Here is a 23,178-nt window from a genome sequence, read left to right as displayed (position 1 = left end):
AATGTTTTAATGGCTCATGTAGATTACTTAACAGACATTGCCAGCATCAGACGTTACCATGTCCAACTTATCCATCTTTCTTTTTTCCTTCCTTCCTTCCTTCCTTCCTTCCTTCCTTCCTTCCTTCCTTCCTTCCTTCCTTCTTTCCTTCCTCCTGCCTGTTTGCCTTTCTTCCTTTTCCTTTCTTCTTGTGGACCTTGCCCAGTTAGTTCATCATTACCTAGACAGCTCTCTTACCAACTAGCAGATTTTATTACTGCTATCATGTCCAACTTGTCTACTAGTCTAAAGGTCTTCACCTGCTACCACACATATGTCCCTCTCCTTGATTCTTTACTGTCCCCCACTCTCACAGCATTCATCAGCAAGCCACCTCTGTTTCTTCAGCATGTTCCCTGAACCTGACCATTTCATCCAGTCTCCCTTGTGCTACATTGGAAAAAAGGAGAAGAAGTTACATATTCAAAATTTGTTTTCTGAAAGACAAAATCTGTGTCCTTAATTTGTAGACCACAGTTAAACGCTAAACAAACAGATCCTCAAGGATCCTTGCCTTTCGCAGCTGCGCTGCTCCACCACAGACTTCTTCAGTGTGGTCTCTTACAATATTCATCTGATTTGGTCATTTGTATCAGTTGTTAATATTAAATAACCATAAAGGCTCAGGCATTTCATAAGTGAAATAGCAGAACTGTACAAGCCCAGAGTTCTACATTAGCATGGTTTTTCCTTAAAATAGTTTGTTGTGTTAATATCTAAGTTACTTTTCTGTGACAATTTTTCTACTATTGATTTTTATCACGTGCTTCAATTCACTGTTAGTTTGACATACAGTATTGGCGATAATTTTGGGCTAATTTAATATGCTTTGAAAGTTTGTGTAGGGGAGTTTTATTAGAAATACTCTTATGATTATCTCAGCTTGGGAAAAGAAGAAGTAAGGATTATGGGACTGTTGAAAATGTTTAGATTTTGAATGTTCCCTATCAAGAAAAGGAAGTAGATAAGATCTTTTTAGACTTAGTGTTCTATATTTTACTTGGCCGAACATAATACAGCAACTAAGCCCATGAGAAATAATCTCCTGCTTCTAACGATTTTGTCCTGAGAGTAAACAAAACAGTTCTAACTGAGCCCCTGGTTATGATGGAGCAACTTTGGTGAAAATGAACATGAACTGTGGTAGAACCATGGTTGACCTGTAATCCTTGGTTCTGCAAATTAAGAATGCCAGCAGCATGGCAGAGGGACCACAAGCAGCCATGCCTCCATCTTCAGATGGAAGTCCCTTTTTTATTATATATTAGTTTTATTTTTTGAGAGTATAATATAGTTGCATCATTCTCGTCTTCCCTCTAACCCAGGGGTTCTCAACCTTCCTGGTGCTATGACCTTTAATACAGTTCCTCATGTTGGGGTGGTCCCCAACCATAAGATTATTTTCATTGCTACTTCATAACTGTAATTTTGCTACTGTTATGAATCATAATGTAAATATCTGTGTTTTTCCAATGGTTTTACGCAACCCCTGTGAAAGGACCCAGAGGTTGAGAACCACTGCTTTAGCCCCTCCCATATAGCCCCTCCCTTTCTTTCAAATTCATAGCCTCTTTTTCTTTGTTGTTACATATATGTGTGCATACACATAATAAATAGTTTTTATATAATATTTGTATATATTTGTAAATACATAGGCATAACCTGCTCAGTCCATATAATGGTACTGGTACGTATATTTTTAGGGATGATCATTTGGTATTGGAAAACCAGTTGCTGTGCGCTTCCCTGGGAAAGACTATTTCTCCCTCTCTCAGCATTCCTTAGTGGTCTGTAGTTTTGTATCTACAGTCGAGGCCTCCTGGGTCTTCCCTCTTTCTTGTTCAGGCTGTATTTAGGCAGAGAAGTCACTTTCTGTTTTGCTTTTTTTCTTTATATTGAAAGTAGATTTTTTTCTCACATAATACATTCCAATTATGGTTTCCCCTCTCTCCACTCCTCCCAGTTCCTTCCCACTTCCTCCTACCCAGATCCACTCCCTTTCTAGTTCTCATTAGAAAAAAAAAAGGTTTCTAAAGGATAATAATAAGATATAGCATAAGACAAAACAAAAACTAACATGTCAGAATAGGATAAAGTATGAAAAAAGAAGGAAAAGAACCAAAAAAAGGCATGAGAAACAGATCTAGGCATAGAGACCCACTCATTCACACACTCAGGAATCCCATAAAAACACTAAACTAGAAACCATAATATATACACAAAATACCCCTGCAGGGTAGAAAGAGTGGAAATTTTATATACATATATATAGCAAGATAAATTTTTTTCAAAAGAAACTAAAGGAAAGCCTTGTCATGTCATTATGAAACAAAGAACCCCAAAAATGCCATTGAGTTCCTTGGCCATCTACGGCTGAGTTTGTAGCCTAGCCTACTCTTTTTTTTTTTTCTTTTCTTAAACATTTTATTCGTGTTATAGAGGGATTTATTGTTTGCTTTCTTCTCAATCATTAGGAGTTGAGGAGTACTGAATCCATCACTACTTTGATAACACAGGTAAGATTCCAGATTCACATTTCCAGGTACCAAGAGTTCCCTCTAATGCCACGATCCAGTAAGCCTTCCTCTACTTCTACTGAACACAGCAATGCCCATTGGTATCTCTGAAGCGTAATCGCATCTTAGTTCGATATTTCTCCAAGTAAAGCAGCTGTTTGGAATTGAATGCTCCCCTTCTTTTTTGTCTTATAAACTGAGCAGCATCTTCATACTTCATTCCACATTCAGTCAATAAGAGTACTTTGTTTCCCCATGACTCACTTAGAGAAAACTAAATTTTCATTTGTAAGTGGTTATCAGTTGGAGTTAGCTTCTGGATTAGAATGGGGGTGTCCATTTCTCTTTTCAGCTCTAGGGCCCCAAACCAGACCTGTGCATGCCGCCTCTGTGAATGTGTGAATGTGTCGATCATGTTGATTTAGATTTGGAGGTCCCTGTTCCTTGGTGTCTTTCATCATGACTGGCTCTTAGACTCTTTCTACCACCTCTTTTGCAGGATTCCCTGAGCCCTGAGGGGAAGGCTTTTCTTTTTCTTTTCTCTTGTTTTGTTTTTTTAGAGAAGTAATATTTAGTTTTACCCTATGTCCCTGGACTGTCTAGTCTTAGATCCTTGGTCACCCAAGCAATGTCAGGTATGGATTCCATCTCATGGAGTGGACCAGTGTGCCTTACGTCAAATCAGACGTTGGCTGGTTACTCCCACAGTGTGCCACGATTGCACCAGAATATCTTGCAGGCAGGACACTATTATAGATCAAAAGAATTGTGGCTGGTTTGGTGTTTATATTTCTCATATGGTAGCGTGCAGAGTACCTTCCTGTACCAAAGACGCTAGCATGCAGCGGTGAAGGCTCTGTGCTAGCACCAGCTAGAGGTCCCCATGTTCAGTGAGTTGTGTAGGTGCTGTCGTCAGCAACTGGTCTTTGCTATCAGTTTGTGAGAGCAACCTAGAGGCTTAGCAACAGCTTGATTTGTTGGGGGGGGGTCCCATGGGGCCCCTTTGGCCAACAACTCTGTTAGCTGTAACCCAATCCCTGTACTGAAAGCTTCATTTTGCGACAAGAGATGGCCAGTGGGACTGTCTCACCTGTTATTTGGCAATTTCATTTAGATCACCTTCACATTTTCATATATTTTAGGAAGCTTCTACTGTATTAGGTTTCCATACTAGCTCTCAAATAGTCCTTAACTTTACCTGTCTCTCTATATACATTTCCCCTTCATCCCCCACTTCCCTCCCACTCCCTGCTTGATTTTCCATTTCCAGCCCTCCATATTCATCCATAACTATGTGTTCTATTTCCATTTCCTGGAGAGATCTGCCTTTCCCAGTCCCTTACTCTATACCTAACCACTGTGTCTCTATAGAATGTAGTTTGGTTATCATTGGGAAGTCATTTTCTTAATATTAGCATCTCCTGGTGTATCCATCTTGTGAGTAAGAATGTCTTGGTAAATCCTTTTGGAAGAAGGGATATTAGTTTAGCTTACAGTTCTAAAGGTCCCAAAACATGGCATGGAGATTAACTTGTTTTGAGAGCCTCAGAGCCAGTAGCATACAAGAAAGAGAGGTCATGCAGTCAGAAAGGGGGAAAAAGAAAAGAACAGTTGAAAAGCTGAACTGTAGTAACCATTCTAGTACCACAGAACCTAACTGTCCTCTCTGACCTGTTAATATTTTCCAAGAGTCAATCTAACCACCTCTCACTAGACCCCACCCCTTAAATGTTCCACCACTTCTCAAGAATGCCACAATGGGGCCAACTTTGCAGCCCATGAATCTGGTGCAACAAACCATACACAGATCCCAGCCACATGTATTAAATAACCATACTGCAATAAAATATTTTATGATTGTTGAAATTCAGTTTTCCACATGACAGAATTGGAGAAAGAGAGATAGCAAACATTACTACCGCGGAAAGAGAAAAGAAACTTTCTGGAATATGCCAGTGAGTCTTCAGTCTAGCGTCTGTCTTGGGTCCATTGGGAAGCAGGGAGTAACTCCCTGTCACTGGGACACCAGTATTAATAAGAGCAAAGAGACTGGAACTGGTTATGAGAAAATGACATGCTGAAATACTTTCTAAATATGGGCTATATTGGCTTTTATTTTTGTTTTGCTTTGCTTTATTTATAGTGTCTAACATTTTTCTTCTCGCAACGATTATTTCCTCGATTCAAGAATGAATATTCAAAAAAGAAAAAGAAAAAACACAAAAAACAAAAAGAAAAAAAGAACACATATCATATAATTCCACTATGTTCTATATACTCTATTTTTTTGTTTCTACTAAATAAGGTTATTGAAACATAATGAATCCAAGATGACATTGAAAGTAAATGCTTCTAGAAGTCAGAGAGGTGCATAATTTAGATTTTATTGTCTATAAACAGAAGCAAATAATGGCTGGGGAAACAAAGTGTCTTGTGTGGTTACAAGCTATTGAGTCTGTGGTATTTCGCTAACGCGACAACAGAAGGTTGCTGCTTCACTGGGTTGCTCCTACATTTACATACCAATGTGAATAATATTTTTATTATCTTTCTGTCTTTATCAGGTCTGGGTTTTATACTCTTGAGACTCTAATGAAAGCGTCGATGGAAGCCCACACATAACATGTCTAGGTTTTTAAAGTTATAAATAAGAATAATAATTTGTTAAATAAAGTCTGTTTGGCGCCTGTGAGACATCTCAGAAGTTGAAAGTGCTTGTTGCTAAGGCTGAGAACCTAAGTTCGATCCTCCCCATCTTTGTGGTAGAAGGAGAGAAGTGACTCCCGAAAGTTGTCCTTGGACCTCCATATATGGGTCAAGATACATGAGTACATGCGCATGCACACATGAAACATATACAATAAACAAACAAAGTTATTCAGCATACTTAAATGTGTCCTCTTGGATGCCTGGGTGTTGTCTTGATGACCCCTCTGTGTTTGGAAGAATCCTAAGCCATGCAATTCATAAGCCTTCATACATAATTCTGCTATAAAATTTGTGCACTTTATGCTTCAGTTATCTTGACTACTGGCACTACCTAAGCTTGTTTCTGATGGTTGTGCATGTGTTGGCTGGTTGTGTGTGTCAGTTTGACTGAGCTGGGGATATCCCAATGACAGTAAAAGCATTACTGATGGGTGTGAATGCGAAAGTGTTTCTGGAAGTGATTAGTATCTGAGTTGATAGGTTGAATGGAAGAGAACCATACCATTGTGGTTGGATTCGCCGTCCCATTATCAGGAAATCCCCTAGATTCCCTACCATACACGGTATGCCTTTCTAGAGAGTAAATATTCTCTCTCCCTCTCTCTTTCTCTCTCTCTCCCCCTTTAGTGACTGACAGTCCAGCTCATGGAAGAGAGCAAGGAAGCTGAAGGATATGTTCCATAACCTAGCAGTCCCTAATTCCAGCTTAATACTTCAGCCTCATTTAGTCAGCTGAGAATCTGCCATACAGGAGTTGTAGTGGGAGGGGGGGTGGATAGAGTGGGAGTGGGGACAGAACCCAGGACCACTTGAGTTGTTAGGCAAGCACTCTGTCACTGTATTACTTCCTAGCCTGAGACGGCCACTTTGATTAGAATTTCCTAAACATGTAGAATTCTGGGTTTTACACATTTTATTAAAATGCTAGGGCAAGTCCACCCCATTTTTCTTAAACATTTCTACAGAAATTATTTATATTTAAAGCAGAACCTATATTGAATATATACATTGTATATATGTGTGTGTGTGTTAATATCTGTGTGTGTATATATAAATATGTATATGTATATAAAAAACAATAATCCAAATGAAAAGGGACTCACTTTTCAATGTTTTCCTACTAAATCTGTGTGCAGAAAGGAGTTCAGCTTACCTATAAGACTGGCCCTGAACTGCTTCTGAGTTCTTGACTAGCGAGCACTTCCTTCACTTATGTGGCTTTCTGTGCTTGCTCTGTTTGGACAAGGTTGCTTAGAGTTGTGTTAGGAAGCTTGCTATAGCCATGGCAAATACTAGAAATGATCAACTTCTGCCAACTATTTTGACGGTAGTTTTGGAGCCTTCAATCGGTCCTATTGTGTTTAGCCTTATGGTGACGCAGCATATCTCTGCCCAGAGCGGTTGGTAAGGAAAAAACTGCTTACCTCATGAGAAACTAAAGAGAGAGGATATGAGATTGGAGTCCCAACATCCCCTGAGAGTTCATACCCAATGATCTGGAGCAGTTGTTCTCAGCCTTCCTAGTGCTACAACCTTTCAATACAGTTCCTTATGGTGTGGTGACCCCCAACCATAAAATTATTTTCATAAAATTAGCTTCTTTGTAACTGTGTTATGAAGTATTTGTTATGAATCATAATGTAAACATCTGTACTTTTCTGATGATCTTAGGTGAACCCTGTAAAAGGGTCTTTCAATCCCCGAAAGGGTCATGGCCCACAGGTTGAGAACCACTGAGTTATAGACTTCCCAGCAGGCCCTACCTCTTAAAGTTTTTGTAATCTCCTAATAGTGCCTCTTTAGAGATTGGCCACACCTTTAACACCTGGGCTTTTGGGGGCCATTAAGATAAAACTATAGCAATAACTAAGCCAGACGTGGTGGTGCATGCCGCAAATCCTAGCATTCAGGAGGCAGAAACAAGTAGACCTTTGTGAGTTTGAGGTCTACATCGTAAGTTCCAGGACAGCAGGGACCACAGAGTAATACCTTGTCTCAAAAACAAAATAAGAATTGTAGCAATACTGAATGCATGATTACCTTCTGGGAACCAGAAATTTCAGAAAGTTTTGTCAGTTGCACAACCACAAGGTAGTTACATGGCCAGCCCCTGATATTAACCCTAAACTCCTGGTTTACAGTGAGCGCTCCATATGAACAGCAGTCCCTCATTTCAGCTCAGTGCTGGCAGATGTAAACGTGACCTGTGCTGCAGGAGAGAATTCTGAGAAGCTTGAGCCTCGTTTTTTCAGGGGCTTCAACTTGAGTCTGTTCTTTCAACTTGCATCCTTTGGCTGTGGCAAATTCTAGAGACAACCATCCACTGAGTTTCGGGAATCTTCCTATTGTATCAGCAAACTTGGAAACCAGACTTGGAGATATCTGACAAACACCTCTCCATAAATGAGTTTAAAACTGGCACGTGTGTTTAGTATATATCCCTGAGGGATGTTGCTCTGTTTCTTCAGGGCTGTCAAAGAGTATGCTGTTCCTGTCAGTAAAGCATTGAGATGTAGTTTAGATAGTGTCTTAGATACTTTTCTGCTGCTGTTCTAAGACATCATGGCCAAAGCAACGTAGAAAAGAAAGAATTTCTTGCGGGTTTACAGTGTGAAAAGTTGGTGTCTGTGACCATCATGACAGAGAGCATAACAGCCGGCAGACAGCCATGGCCCTGGAGCGGTTGCTGAGAGTTTACAACTTGACCTACAAGCATGAGGGAAAGACAGGTAAGTGGCAATGGCATGGGCTTCTGAAACCTCAAAGCCTGCCCCCAGTGCCTCACCTCTTTCGACAGGCCGCACCTCCTAATTGTTCCCAAATAGTTTCACCAACTGAAGACCAAGTATTCAATATCTGAGCCTATGGTGGCCATTATCATATAAACCTCTACAGGTTTGAATATAGCAAATGAATACAGTATTGATAGCAATACTACTATCAAGTAAACCCACCAAATTTTTTGCCTAATAAATAGTAAAGATTAAGATGTTAATGAATTCACCGCTTGAAACAGAAAAATCCATGCTTTTTATCAACAACTACAGCATGCGCATGAGTGCGTACACACACACACAGAAGCTTTTAACAGATACAAAATCACCAACTATAGATGACAAAGAGTTCCAAAATAGTACCATTAGTATGGTTAAAATGAAGCACAGAATTAACAATGGGAAAATATTGTTTAAAGCAACTTGCTTTCTTTTGATTGAAAACAAATAACTTGATGGAAACAAATTTTTATTTTCCTCTCAGAACCCAAGTTTTTCTAAGAACTTACCTCCTACCTGACCAAAACTTGATATTTAATCTCCAGATCTCTTTAGAGAAATTTGTCAGCATGGTAGATACAATCTTCAAAGAACCTGAAGATTACATAGAGAGAACATGAATAACAACCACACAATTATTGAAGTTGTTAGAGACATTATTTAAAGCAACATTAATGAGATATAAATAAAATTCAATGATTTGATAAACTACCAAAGATGGTCAAGAGAAATGCATCTGTTATTTCTCAGATGGTAATATAGTGGCTCTCACATGTAATAACCGTATCAACATCCCCCCCAAAAAATAGATTAAGTAGAAATTCATGCATCACATAGCATGTGTGGGGGTCACAAACCTTTATGAATGTGCTGAATTACAGCTAATATAATTGTTTAAAGGGAAAATTTCACAGAGAAGTTAAAATATAATTAAAGAAATTGTAAAATTGCCCTAGAGAGATAGCTCAGTGTTTAAAAGAACTTGCTTCTCATTCAGAGAACCTGGATTTAGATGCTAGCACCCATGTTGAGACATTCACAACCTCCTATAACTTCAGTTCCAGAGGACCTAATGCTCTCTTCTGGCCTCCGCGCACGCGCGCGCGCACACACACACACAAATATTTTTAAAATAAAATTTAAACTTAAATAATTCATTCCAATAGTAGCTCTTACAATTCAGGCAATTTGTGTAACACAATTTCCCCATGTCACTCTCTATATAATTCACCTTCTTTCCCCGACTATTTCCTTCCCAATGCAAGCACTCAATTTTAATATGACCAGGCCTTTGCCATAATTGATCTCTGATGCTCAAATCAATTCATTTTATGGAAAGCATTAAATAATGTTTCTGAGACAGATTTTTTGTAGTCTAGGCTGGCCTCAAATTTGGTGTGTAACTAAAAGGGGCATTTTAACTTCTGGTCCTCCTTCCTCTACCTCCCAAGTGCTAGCATTACAGGTACCACCATGCATGGTATTTTGTTGTTAGGAAAAGAAAAGTAAAGGTAAAAAAGAACCTTTTGTAAAAACCAACGCTGAGTACTAATCCATTACCTCTTCATATCTAAAAGCTAGTTTTCCCAGCATCCCTACTCTTATCTCCGTCCAGACAGTCTAAGTGTGGTGTGTCTAAACTAGAATAGGAGTTGACCTGTGTGAGTTCTGCACTTGCTGACTCTCTGACATCCATGATTCTGTCTACCTATCTAGGCCTACAAATGCTTAACTCCTTCTTGGATTAGATGGTATCCCTACTTCATACCTACTGGATCAACAAAACTCATGATTGTTTGGAAGCAAAAAGCCGTTCAGCTCAGAGATGGACAACAATGGAAAAACAACTGTGCTGATTTGTGAGAATGGTGAGATCTCTTCGCTGATCTGCCAGCCTTCTTCCTGTCCTTACCAGCTGAGCCTGGCAGAGCAGACTACAGCATTTCAGTCACGTGAACGTTAGTGAAAAATCTTAGCTCTAAATCTGGGTGTGGCGGTACATCATCAGAAGGCAGAGACAGAAGGACCATGAATCTGAGGTCAGTCTGACCTACGTAACAAACCCTGTCTCAAAAGCAACTGCCCCCTGGCAAAAATAAATAAAATAAAAATGACTCAAGGATTATGTGTAAAGTCTGCAATACCTCTCTATATCATATTAACTTTTTTAAGTGTTAACTCCATGGCTAACTACCTCTTCAGTCCTCAAAATCAAAACCACATCTTCAGAAGGATGACCACAAACACTCCAAATGGTAAAGAAGTAAACCCTGTAATAACAATCTGAAAGGAAACATTCCAGGCAGGGATGTACAGAAAGGTGGGGCTCGCTATGCTTCTTAAGTTACTGGGAAAACTTCGACTTTTTTTTGAGACAGGAACATACTGGAGATTTTCGCTTTTACTTTGACAGGATCGTATTGGTGTTGTGTCGGGGATGCACCTAATGGAGTAAAAAGCAAGGGTAGACAACCAGTTTCTGGAAGGTATAGCAGTTATCTAGGTGAGAGGTAATGGGAACTGGAAACATGATACTAAGAGTGGATCTGCCTAAAGACTCAAATTCGGGATATGTCAAAGATTAATTCAATCAGCAAGACTGCTGCTGTATTAAGTGTGGGATATAAGGAAAGAAATCAAGACTTTCCCTCAAGAAGTCTGGCTGGATCAATTAAAGGGATGCTGTTGTCATTTACTGTGATAGAAATGAATGCAAACCCAACAGAACAAGGGAGACGAGAATATTAGGAATTCCATTCTGGAAGTTGAACGTTGTGCCTAGATCATGTGTTTTTCTAAACTATATTGTTTTACCTCACTGGGGCTAAATTTTATTCTCGATCTTAGCCCAGACAAACCTCTGATGTAGGAAGCTAGATCCTGACTATTAATCTATCTCTATATACTAATATCTACTTCATGTAAACAAAACACCAGAAACCAAGATATTGACAACAAACAGGTTCAGAGTATTACTGGGAACTATTACAAGATCCCATTTACCAGATGTGATCTTCTCCTATACTGATTTTGGCTTTTTTTAATCTTCCTGAATTTACACAATTCTCTGTATTCTTTAAGACTCCCATGGCAACTCTAATGGGGTTAGTTTCCTTAAATCCAATTGTAATTTTCCACCCTCTCACTAGTAGATCTAACTGCTATAAGCATGTCTCATCTTTGATCTTCTGTGTACACTGGGAAGAGTTTGATCACATATGACCAGAGAAAACAGCATATATTGACTCTAATCCATCTCCTTAAAGTTTACGTCCCTGATATATACAGATGCTTTTAAAAATAATGGAGAGACAGAGGGGGGAAATGATGATTAAATGTTTGTGCTGGTTTGAATGAAAACGGGCTCATGTGTTTGAATACTTGATTCCCCAGTTTGAGGAACTGTTTGGAAAGGATTAGAAGGTGTAGCCTTGTTTTCAAAGGCCTCTGGTCATTCCCAGTTCCCTGTTTCCCGTTTATGGATCCGGACGAGAGATCTCAGCCACAGCTCCAATGGCGTGTTTGTCGAAGGGTTAGTCCCTCCTCTGAAAACGAGGTGCTGTTCCAACCACATTTCTCACCAGCTCATTTAATTTTGCAAACATGCTTTTCTCAGTGATGTGAACTGATGATTAAATGTTAATTATCGGTAAGACGACCGGAAACAGATGACAAAAGGGGCATGGAACCCACTAGAGCTTCGCTGTATGACTCCTTCCCTTGAGACTCAAAAGACCACAAAGACGAGGTAAGTTTTTCGCCTCTGGAAACCGCTGAAGACTTTCCCACAGAACACACCAATCCGATGCACAGGTGGGAAGGCCAAGGTGTTAAAGAAAGTCAGCGGGCTTTTCCCTGCCGGTCCCAGACATCCTCTCAGTCTTCGGCTGCGAAAAGCTTGAGCAAGCTAGAAGACGCTGAAAACTACAAGTCCCAGCAGGCGCCGCGGCAGTAAGACTCACTAGCGCTGTCCAGACCCTATGAATGAATGAATGAAATTGTCGCGAGGATTCTGGGAGAGAAACATGGCGGCTGCTGGGCTGTGGCATAGAACGGGAAGGCTCCTTGAGATGGCGCCAGCCCGAGGGGCTTGGCCCCGGCTTTACAGCACGTCCCCTGCCTTCGCTGACGTGCTAAAGCTTCCGCAGAAACAGCTAACGAAAATTGTATACCCGCTGCGAGAACTGGCGCAGTACCTCGTCACGGACACCGGGCCAGGCCTCATCGAACAGAGACTCTTCGACCCCAGCCTGGAGGACATCGCGAGGGCGGAGAGCGTCTTCGAGGCCACAGCCCGGAACCGCGTCGACTACCTCAGCTCCGCCGTCCGCCTCGACCACGCCCCGAGCCTGCAGCAGCCGGAGGTGAGAGAGCTGGAGCTCGCCAGTGTGCCAGTGTTCATGTCTTGTCACCCAATGTGAGAGACTGTAAGAATCAGAGAAACGGGAAACTCGGTATGAATGCACCACCTCTGTGTGCAGTGCCCGGTGAGGACCGCAGTGAGCCGCACGGAATGTGGGTGCTGGGAATCGAACCCCGGCCCTCTGGAACAGCAGCCAGTGTTTTGGTTTTTTTGTTTTGTTTTAATTTCATTATGTGTTTTTTGCATGCATGCATGCATGTCTGTGCACCACATGCGTGTCTGTTGCCCTCAGAAGCCAAAAGAGGGCATTAGATCCTCCTGGAACTGGAGTTTCTGGCATTTGTGAGCAGCCCTGTGAGCTGAGAATTGAACCTGAGTCCCCTAGCAGCAAATGCATTTAACTACTGAGCCATCTCTCCAACCCCGCAAATAGAACGTTTACAAATAAACCACTCTTCAGATCTCTAAGCTCTCCATTCTCCTTTCTGCCCGCCATACTAGGTGTGTTTCATAGGCCGAAGCAATGTTGGAAAATCCTCCTTGATAAAGGCCTTGTTTTCGCTGGCCCCTGGTGTAGAAGTCAGAGTCTCAAAAAAACCGGTATGCTGGATATCTCTTGAATTTACTAAAATGAAACCTAAGTATTGGAAGGTAAAGAGATCATAATTGCTAAATTCCTAGAGAAGAGATTTCTTTTAAACAAAGGTAAGACATGTTTTTAGTGCCTGTGTATTTCCTGAAGAAAAGGAAGTATAACTGAACTGACCATAGGGCTCTTGCCAATATCTTGAGGAAGGCATCCGTTGTCTAAATCTTCTCCACGTGCCCAATTAAGTATTGTATTGCTGTTTTCCGTTTCCATACATAACAGTGAGCATCCCGTTCTACACTGGTTATAGGAAAAACGGGTTTCAAGTTGTCTTATCTTCTACAATCCTTTATACCTTCTCTATTCATACACTCTCATACATTCTTGCATATTGTTTGGTTGGCAGCATCACCTCAGCTCCCTGGCACCCCTTTATACAAAGAGTCTGGGATATTAAGTTGGGGGCTTCACTCCCAGCCCCTTGACATCCATTTTTGGAACGTTGGGCAGAAAACTCCATTCCAAGCTCCCTCCTCTGGGAGTTGCTTCAGTCCAAACTTCACCTCCGAGAAAGCCTGCGCAATGGTGACCCCTCCCCAGGGAAGGTCAAGACCACTCCCACAGGCTATTTAAACTGCCCCCCACCCCCGCGAATGAACACGTGCTCTTCCCTTTTCCCTCCCTGGTGGTCCTTCTGGTCCCCCCCCCCTGTGTTTTCGGGGGGCCATCCAGGAGCACTGGCACCCATTAAACCTGGGTATCTTTTAATTTGCTCTGATTTGGACTCATTGGGATTATTTGTCGGCGGAGAGATTTGTTGTCCGGAAAATACTTAACGCATATATACGAGTCGTGCTTGTTCTTTTACCCAGGGCCACCCTATGCTTGTTGTCGCAGATGCTCTGCTGGCATTGTGTCCTTTTCCCCTCCTTCTGCCTCCTTCTCAGTGCTGCAGACTCAGCTGTGACCTAAAATAGCCTTTTCTCAACACTCGCACCGTTCCCCTCGCATTGGTGTCTGTATGACCCCTCAGTTTCACCATCTGTAATGCTCACTGTTCCCTGCCCCTTTTGTTAAGTTCAAGCCCTTCATGATCCATTCCTCTTCTTCCTCACCAAATAAGCCACCTAAGCTATGGCTTTTAGATGTGATGAAGTCCATTCCTGCATAAGAGGACAATGGATAAGAGTGATTCTTTTCATTCTCTAATATACAATTCTAAAAACTCTAACAGATGGACGAGTCTAACCAGGAACATAATCATCATTAAAAAAAAACTCTCTTTGGTCTAAATTGTTTGTCTTTCCTTTTCTGATTCCTGTTTCATGATCACAAAAGCATGAGGAGCCATATTTTATCTTTGCATGAATTTTAATCAGACTTTATTTTATAATTATGGTGTTGCACAGACTTTTAAAAAAAATCTCTATGAGGACACTAAAACCCACATCCAAAACATCTTGGCTTAGGGAAACACTAGTCTGCAGGTAAGAAACATCAGAAACATCAGATTTTGGATATAAGAATCTGTGTGAAGGGATAAACGTTTGATCAGCACCCTAATTCATGCTTTTCTTTGTATATTGTTTACCAGAGAACTGACTAATGGCAGACATACAGGTTAAATCTGGGTGACATAAATAGATAGCAAAATAAGAAAGATTCTGAAATATTTTATCTATTTTTTATGGGAAATATAAAGTTTTTAAGCCAAACATTTCATTTAAAAACAAATTGAAGAGATTTAATTATGATCTAATTATTGGTGGCCACTAATCACTTCTCCCTTTGCTCAGAATATATACTTCAATTTTAATTAATATTTGTTGAATGAATGGAATACATTTCTAGTTATGAAATAAAGGAAATATTTTAAGCCAGCTATTTTTTTCATTTACTTTATCAGGGGCACACAAAGAAAATGAATTTTTTCAAAGTTGGAAAATACTTTACATTGGTGGACATGCCAGGGTATGGCTATAGAGCCCCCGAAGACTTTGTTGACATGGTAGAGGCCTATCTAAAAGAACGAAAGAAGTAAGAAAATTCCTTTCTTATAGTAGTTACACATTTCATACCAAAGCATGTTTTTAAATCCAGGGTATTCTACACATGACAACTACATAGCAAGTGACTAATTTGTAGGTGCTTTTTATCCTCGTATTACTCCAGAGTACAATATTGAGAATCTTAACTTCCTTTATTTTCTCAGCTTGAAACTATAAAGAATATTCAACAGTTAGTTCGTTTTTTAAAAAAAAAAAACTCCCAGCTGACTAATTTTGAAAATGAAAATCATTAGCTAATTAATTTAAATAAAATTCAGTAAACTCTACTCTGAAAATGTTTACTTTTTCAACTCCATAAGTAATCAAGCAGTAATGTGTTTGAAGAACCACACAATCTAGAGGAAAATAATGTTAGGCTTCTGATATATGCACACATATATATTCATTCATAGTAGGCAGTGGTGGTGTGTGCCTTTAATCCCCACTGAGACAGAGGCAGGCGGATCTGAGTTTGAGGCTAGCCTAGTCTACAAAGAGACTTCCAGGATAGCCAGGGCTATACAATGAAAGCCTGTCTTGAAAAAAAAACAAAAAGAAAGAAAAGTATTCATTTATGGAAAAAATAAATAAATAAAATGGCTGGGTATGTAGCTCAGTAATAGAGTACTTGCTTAACTTGCTAAAGGCTCTGTATTTGATCTCAGCATCACAAATAAAATGTGTGTGTGTGTGTATACACATATATATGGAAATTTGTTTCCTGTAGCTTTACATATAAAGGCTAAATTAAAAGTAAAATTAATTTTAATGAAAATTGGAAACTTAAAGTAACATTAAAAATTATAACAAATTTGATTTTGTCTCTTTTTCCACTAGACTTTTAAGGTCTTACAGGAGGGGGCTCATTTATATTTCTGCCAAGACTCAGTCAGCTTGATATGTTCTTATTGAGAAAAATTGATGTTTAACAAATTTAGGTATTGAAAGTACAGTAAACAGCATTGAATTCTGTTGGACTGCAGGATGAAGTTCCTAGGATGAGAGACATGTGAATGGGTATGTCTTATATTGCCGTTGATTTTCTTTCTGTTCTTACAGCTTGAAGAGAACATTTTTGTTAGTGGATAGTGTTGTTGGAATTACAAAGGTAGACAATATTGCCATAGAGATGTGTGAAGAATTTGCATTGCCTTATGTGGTAAGTATTTCCTTAGAGTTATGCAATTAGAAATCACATTGGGATGCATGTGAATATGTGCATGTACTAGTTAGTAGTGAGCAGGTATTTCCTCAGAAGATAGAGGAGTGGCTGGGGAGATGGGTCCATGGGTAAGAATGCTTGCTACACAGAATGGACACGTAAGGTCTAGTCCTTAGTACCCACCTGAGAAACTGTGGTCACATACATGCTCATAACCCTAGTGCTCTAGAGGTTGGAGACCAGAGGATCTCCAGATTCAGTGAGAGGCCCTGGCGCAAAGGAAACAGGTAAGAGTGATGAAATAGACACAGGTCCTCCTCTGGCCTCTGCATGCAGACATGTGCACCTGTACACACACACACAAAAAAAAAAAAAAAAAAACATACACACAACATATGTATACATCCCATATACACAAAAAAATTGAAAGTGCTTTAAGTTCTGTAACACTTTCTTACTTTATGTAGGGGGAGGGAGAGAGAGAGAACACATGTATATACACACATACACATGCCTATATCATCTGTATGCGAATACCTATGAAGTCCAAAAGAGAGCAACAGATTTCTCCAAAGCTGAAGATCCAAGAGGTTGCCAGCTACCCACTGTGGGTGCTAGAAACTGAACTCAGGTCCTCTGAAAGAACAGCGTGTGCTTTTAGCATATTGGACCTATACATGCTTTTAAATTTACAGTCAGAGTTTCTTAAACTGTTCACTTAGTGTTCTGAAATGTTTTTTATTCCCAAGATGTTTTTTATGGAAATACAAACATTTGTCCAAAACATGTTACTAGCTCTTGGACAACAGCTCACGGTTTAGTACTTACAAAGGCGTGACTAAGACTGCAGCAGAAACTTAGACGATTCCAGCACACACAAATAGAATTTTTATATTCTTAAAAAGAATTATTTTCTAGGATGGAGAGATGGCTTAGCAGTTGGGAGCACCGCTGCTCTTCCAGGGTACCCACTTCTCAGCACCCACTTGACTAACTATCTAACTCCAATTCCAGGGGATCTGACACCCTAACACAGACATACATGCAGCCAAAACACCAGTGCATGAAATAAATAAAATTGAAGATTTATTTTAGAGATATCTCACTAGGTTTTTTTTTTTTACTAGCATAAAATTGACCTACACTAAAATGCAGATCAGCTTTATATTACTTCCAGATAGACTTTTAAAATTCCTTTTTAAGAAAAGTGAACTCAATGACTATAATTTACTTTTAAGAAACTGTCAGAAACCACTGAAGTGAAGCAGTGGGTTTATTTGTGTAAATAAAGCCATGCAACTCGGCAGTCACTCTTTCTGTGTATTCTTGGAATACAAAAGTTCTTGGGATTTGCAGAAGTCCTATGAAGTATTAGGGTCACTCTTACAAAGGAACTAGTATAAAAATGACAGAATATTATCAAACTGGCTAGAAAGTAATTCCTGATTTAGTATCATAGGTACCACTCTGTGCAATCACATACTGAAGAGAGTATTATTTCTTCTTTGGAAAAGGAATTAAGATATTAGTAATAATCTAAGTACCCAAGAAGGGGGGAAAGAACAAGCAAAAAGATGACATTAAATATTAGCCCAAGAGAGTTATAGTTCAGTGGGTTCCCTTGCCTGGCATGGGTTAGCTTCAAATAAGAGTGTGTGTCTGAGTGTTTGATATTCCCTGGGAAAACCTGATAGATTGAAATTTCACCTTTTTCTTTGACCTTCCTCTACTATTTGTAGTTTAATAAGTAACATTCTGGATTCACCAAGAGTACAACTATAGTAGATATAGCCAACAAAGAACACAATTTCTAATTTTTCTTTTGAAGTATTACATGTAAAACCAAACTTTTTGGTTCCAAAATTGTTACATATTGGCATCTTTATGTGGCACAGTCAAGTTACAGTCATTTAACTATCTTAGACTATAAAATACATTGTAATCACATTAAACAGCCGATGTCAGTTATAAGTGTGGCTCTGGTTCTCTGATCTTTAAATAAAGTCCAAGGCATTATGGTCATGTCTAGTAAAGCATTAGGTAGCAGACACACAGTGCACACTGTATGTGACATTTAACTCATCATCAGAGCAAATTATTTATGGCTTGTTTTTATTGTATAGATGAGAAAGTAGGTAGAGATTGAGAGATTTACATGAACCAACTCAACCTAAGTACTGAAAAATTATAGTTAAAATGTGTAAAAGCTATATTGATAAATTTTATTTTCTAATACTTATTTTTCTATAGATGGTATTAACAAAAATTGACAAATCTTCCAAAGGCTATCTTTTAAAACAAGTGCTTCAGATCCAGAAGTTTGTTAACACACAAACACAAGGCTGCTTTCCTCAGTTGTTTCCTATAAGGTAAGAGTCAGATTTCTCTAATAACACTGAACTAAAAGCCTTTACCAGGCGGATCTCTGTGAATTCAAGGCCAGCCTGGTCTACAGAGCGAGTTCCAGGACAGCCAGGACTGTTACACAGAGAAACCATGTCTCAACCCCAGCTCTCCCACCCCCAAAATAAAAAGCCTTTACTACGAAGTCAGTGTTCTTGATCAAGGTGCCTCTCGGAAACTGCTAGCTGTAGTTTTCAGTACTGTCTGTTAGTGTTTGATTCTTTTTTTTTCATGCTGACTCTTCCTTACAGATACTTCATTCTGTTTCACCTAGTTCAACCCTAGACCATGACAGAAATGAAACCTTTCCTTTTCAAACCAGCTTTTACTTATTTATCTGTCTATGGGGTGGGGGCACATGCATGCTGTGGTGTGCCGGTGGGGTCGGTTCTTTCCTGCCTGCCCCGTGGATCTGCCATTTGAACTCAGGTCATCAGGCTCTCGAACAATACTTCCACCTGATGAGCCGTCTCTCCAGTGCCATCTCCTTCGTTTCAGTGAACACTGTTTATCTTAGAGTAAAAAACTCATTCAGGCCGCAGTAGATCAGTTTGCCTGAAAATTGACAGGAACATTTTTCTTCCAGGAAGACTATGTAGACCTGAGTTCAAGACCACCCTGAACTACATAGTAGGACCCACTCAGAAAAATAATTAAAAATTTTAATATAAAATAGGCCTATATAAAGAAAAATGTTTCAAATTTGAATTAAACAGATGGAGTAGGTTATTTATCTAAGCTGGTAAATTTGGGGGCACTATGATGTGGTTTCATGAAAAACTTCTATTTTTAACTTGTACTGTGTATCTTGGGTACAGTAGGTAATGTGTACTGAGGCAGCTGGAGCATCAGTCTCTGGTTTTCTTGCCCTGACTTGTTTGTGGAAGGCACCAGGGATAGTTTGTGAGAAAATTAAAAATCAAAACCATATAGCAGTTAGATGTAGGTGTAACTGTCCCCTTAGCCGTTTGGGTCCTATCAGTCTAGATCACACTGAAACTGCCATTATGAATGTGCCTTTCCGGACCCCTCCATATTCCTACAGAATGCTCTCTGCGTTCACCTACATTCAGATCTGACCTGTTCCTCTATCCTCCAAGTGCAGTGGAATTCTGGAGGTGGAATAAACTAATTCCTTCAGAGCCCTCAGCATTGCCATTTAAAACTGCCATTTATTTTAACTGTTTAGTAAGAAATAAAGCAGAGTTAAAAAGCACACAAAGTTAAACTAGCAACATATTCAACATTTTTCATGTTAAAAAAGTGTAAATTTTAATTACTATAAGCTGTTTGTGTTAACAGCATGATGTTACTAGGGAAAATTAACAATTTTGGGAGCTACATCAATGGAATTATTGAGCTCCAAAAAAGGGACTGATGAGGCAGTAGCCCCACACTGCTATATATACTATATACCAAACCAGTCCTGTCAGATTGAGGCTAAACACTAACTAAAGCTATAGGAAGACAGATAATGGGGGAGGGGTGCTGCACATACACACACTGCCTTGATCTTCATAGTGAGCATGCATGCTTATTCCACAGAGAAGGCTACAATGAGAAATGGAGTTACAGAGAGGTATCTGCTGAAGCGGAAGGAGCATGGGCCTTAGGGACAGATAGCCTTGGGTTTGTGTGACATCTGTGGGTCTCTGGTAACCAAAGAGGCTACTGGTTTTATTTGAGTCCATTTTCTCACCGGTAAACATCACTATCAGGAGCATGTAATGTGATTGATAGGCACTTTACATAATTTCCTTTCTTGCCAGTCGTAAGTGGCAGGGTTAGGCTTAAGAGCCATATTATTGGATTCATGGTGTTTTTTAAAGGAGTTTGCTTTTTTTAGACATGATGGATTTCTCTGCTCATGACCCTGGTGAGTGGGATTACTACTGCCACTCATATTTACCACATGGGACCTATAGAAAGTCACCCAGCACTCAGAGTCTATGAATTGAGACATGGAAGCCTCTTGTCCTGAAAGAAACTCAACACTCACTGTAACACAGCAGTCATTCATAGGAATATACTCCTAGCTCTCCAAACCTGGTAGACTTGTTACGCTTGCCCACTCGCTTACTAGAGCTCCAGGCATATTTCGGATGGAGTAATTAGTACTGTAAATGAGTCAGGTTTTCTTTCTTTTCTTCCTATATTTTCTTAGGACAGTGGTTCTCAACCTTCCTAATGCTGCGGCCCTTCGGTAGTTTCTTCTTGTGGTGACCCCAACCAGAAAATCATTTTCATTGCTACTTCATAACTGCAATTTTGCTACTGTTGTGAATTATAATGTAAACATTTTTGGAGACAGAGGTTTGCCAAAGAGGTCGAGACCCACAGGTTGAGAACTATCTTAGGAGAAAGGTAAAGACACTTAGTCTGGAAAGGTTTGGCTTTGAACCTATCAACAAAACTTAAGTGATAATTTTTATGCTTGAACTCTGGCCCAACACAATAGAAAAGTATAGATGTGAGGTGTCCGTATAGATTAATATTACAGATGGCATATTTTATAAATGATATGTGAGTGGGTCCAGTCTATCTGCTTCTGTATTTTTGTGTAGTAGAATTCCCAGCATCTGAGAACTGACTCTGGGGATAAAATTGTGAGCAAACAGAAACACTGCATGTGAGTGCAGAGTGCCAGTCAGTGTATGAACCATCAAACTTGTATCTCCCTCTAAATTCCATGATTAGTTCAGTTGTAAAAGCCATCACAAGGCTGTTTTAGGCATGGGAGTTTTAAACAGAAAATCCAAAACACTGTACATACTAACAGAATTGGCAGCCCTACAGGAGATAACAGCTTTATAAAACCAGAGGATGTTCAGGCCTGAGACCACAGCTGTCCACTTCTGCGTGGGTGGAGACAGACACATAAAAGTCAGTGTGTGGTGATGGTTGTTTCTTACCTTAAATATACTTCAAGGTGTTTGCATTTTTATCACAGAAAGACTAAATTCTGTCAAGACTTACTCAGGAGAAAGTAAAATGGAAGGTGTGGCAAAATGTTTAGACTCCTGAAGGAGATGGAGCAGATGCTGTGGATCCTCAGAAGAGTTGCGTGAATCTACCAGATACTGTAGAATACTGTGTGAAACCAACAGAGAAGGGAGATGGGGCACACTAAAAGGCATTGCCCTGCTACATGGCATTATAAGACTTTGTTTAAAAACAAGTTTGTGTAACATGAATTCAGTTCTGTTACCTCTGAGCAAGGGGGGAAATTAAGCTTTCTTTTCTTTCCACAGTGCAGTGACCTATTCTGGAGTGCATCTGTTGAAATGCTTTATAGCAGACCTAACAGGAAATCTTAAGTAAATGCTCCCAGGGTTGATGAAGGTTCAACGTTCTTCGTGTCAACTGGAGTTAAACATCTGGAATTCCAGTATTGTTTTAAATACTGTGCATCTCAACCAGCAGGAGAATCAATTCAACTTTAAAACCTGTATCATCCTGAACAAAAACGAATTTGTTGGGGGTGAGGATTATAATTAAATCATATCGTTCATTAGGACAGATGCTAGCTGTCTTCTATTTTAAAAAACTGACAAGTCCAAGAGCATAAAGCAGTACATGACGTGAGACTGTTACTACTATGTAGAGAGGTTTGTTATATTATTCTTTGTCTTATAAAAGAAATGTCTGCCACCTTTAATGCTGTGAATGTGAACTAGGTAAGGTGGGGTGCCTTTCTGTAAAGCGTGCCTAGGTAAGTAGAAAAGTAAATGGCTATATGTATGCTTATAATTCTTTTAGTCATTATTTGAATATAAAAAAGTCAAAATTTGTCCAGCCATGGAAAAAAACCAATCATGTGGGAGTAGAATCATTCACTACCCTTTGGGCAAACACAGGATTGATAATCAGAATCCAGGATTCAGATTCCTAGTGTCTGTTATTACTTGCTCCTTGGGGAAATCACCTGATGTCTTCTCACCTCGTTGATGGCTATCAGCACCTTAGCTATGAAGGCTAATGAGTTATATCCATGGCAGCTGTACATTTGCAAGCCATAATCAACCAAAGCACACAGCAAACCTCATAGGCTTTTATCACGAAAACATCCCACCTTGAAGGAAGTAGCAGAGATCACAGGACCTAGTTTTAAGTGACTTCGCAAGGCAGTGGGATGGTTTAGAATCACTCACACAGATTTAAAACGGGCAGACTGGCTTTGAGCTGCAGCTTACCGGAGCAAAATTTTTATGAAGACATCAACTCTTCATGAAGTGTCTTAGTATTCCAAAGTGAGATTGCTGCCAGAGGGTATAGCTGTGGTGAAGCCGTACAACTTTGTGGCTTTTAAAAACTCAATAGGAAAAATTTCAGCTGTTTTTTAATTGATAAAGTTAGTCTATTTTATCCTAACTAGCAGTATTTGAAGCCAAAAAAAATTTTTTTTAATTTTTTTCACAAAGCAAACATAGGTGTTAAAAGAATTACATTCAAAGGCATCCTTCTGCCAGGAGCAGGGCTCTGTCAAAGCTGTAGCATTCTTGTGAGGTGATGAAGGGAACAGGAGTGCTGAAGAAGGAAAGCTTGCCCTGCATGCCTGGCCACCACAGACACTGG

The 23,178-nt window shown here is 39.7% G+C and overlaps 1 protein-coding gene across 2 annotated transcripts; it reads left to right on the top strand.

Annotated features, from left to right (window-relative positions):
- The first annotated feature begins 12,062 nt into the window (after positions 1–12,062).
- Positions 12,063–22,817, top strand: Gtpbp8 (GTP binding protein 8 (putative)). 2 transcript variants are annotated; one of them, XM_057764186.1, is made up of 6 exons: positions 12,063–12,402; positions 12,903–13,001; positions 14,897–15,027; positions 16,098–16,197; positions 18,451–18,569; positions 21,855–22,817. In XM_057764186.1, exons 1-6 carry the CDS (start codon positions 12,064–12,066, stop codon positions 21,922–21,924), a joined length of 858 nt encoding a protein of 285 aa, XP_057620169.1. In that variant the 5' UTR covers position 12,063; the 3' UTR covers positions 21,925–22,817. The 2 variants fall into 2 exon arrangements, with proteins under 2 accessions (XP_057620169.1, XP_057620170.1); XM_057764187.1 differs by lacking the exon at positions 12,903–13,001.
- The last annotated feature ends 361 nt before the right edge of the window (positions 22,818–23,178 follow it).

The sequence above is a fragment of the Chionomys nivalis genome, chromosome 3 (assembly GCF_950005125.1).
Source record: "Chionomys nivalis chromosome 3, mChiNiv1.1, whole genome shotgun sequence".
NCBI classification, from domain to species: domain Eukaryota; kingdom Metazoa; phylum Chordata; class Mammalia; order Rodentia; family Cricetidae; genus Chionomys; species Chionomys nivalis.
This window is presented reverse-complemented; position numbering and strand designations above follow the sequence as displayed.

Coding starts and splice junctions, on each gene's coding strand:
- Gtpbp8 (XM_057764186.1), top strand. CDS start 12,064: ATGGCGGCTGCTGGGCTGTGGCATAGAACGGGAAGGCTCCTTGAGATG. Junction 12,403..12,902: donor CGAGCCTGCAGCAGCCGGAG/GTGAGAGAGCTG, acceptor CCGCCATACTAG/GTGTGTTTCATAGGCCGAAG. Junction 16,198..18,450: donor AATTTGCATTGCCTTATGTG/GTAAGTATTTCC, acceptor ATTTTTCTATAG/ATGGTATTAACAAAAATTGA.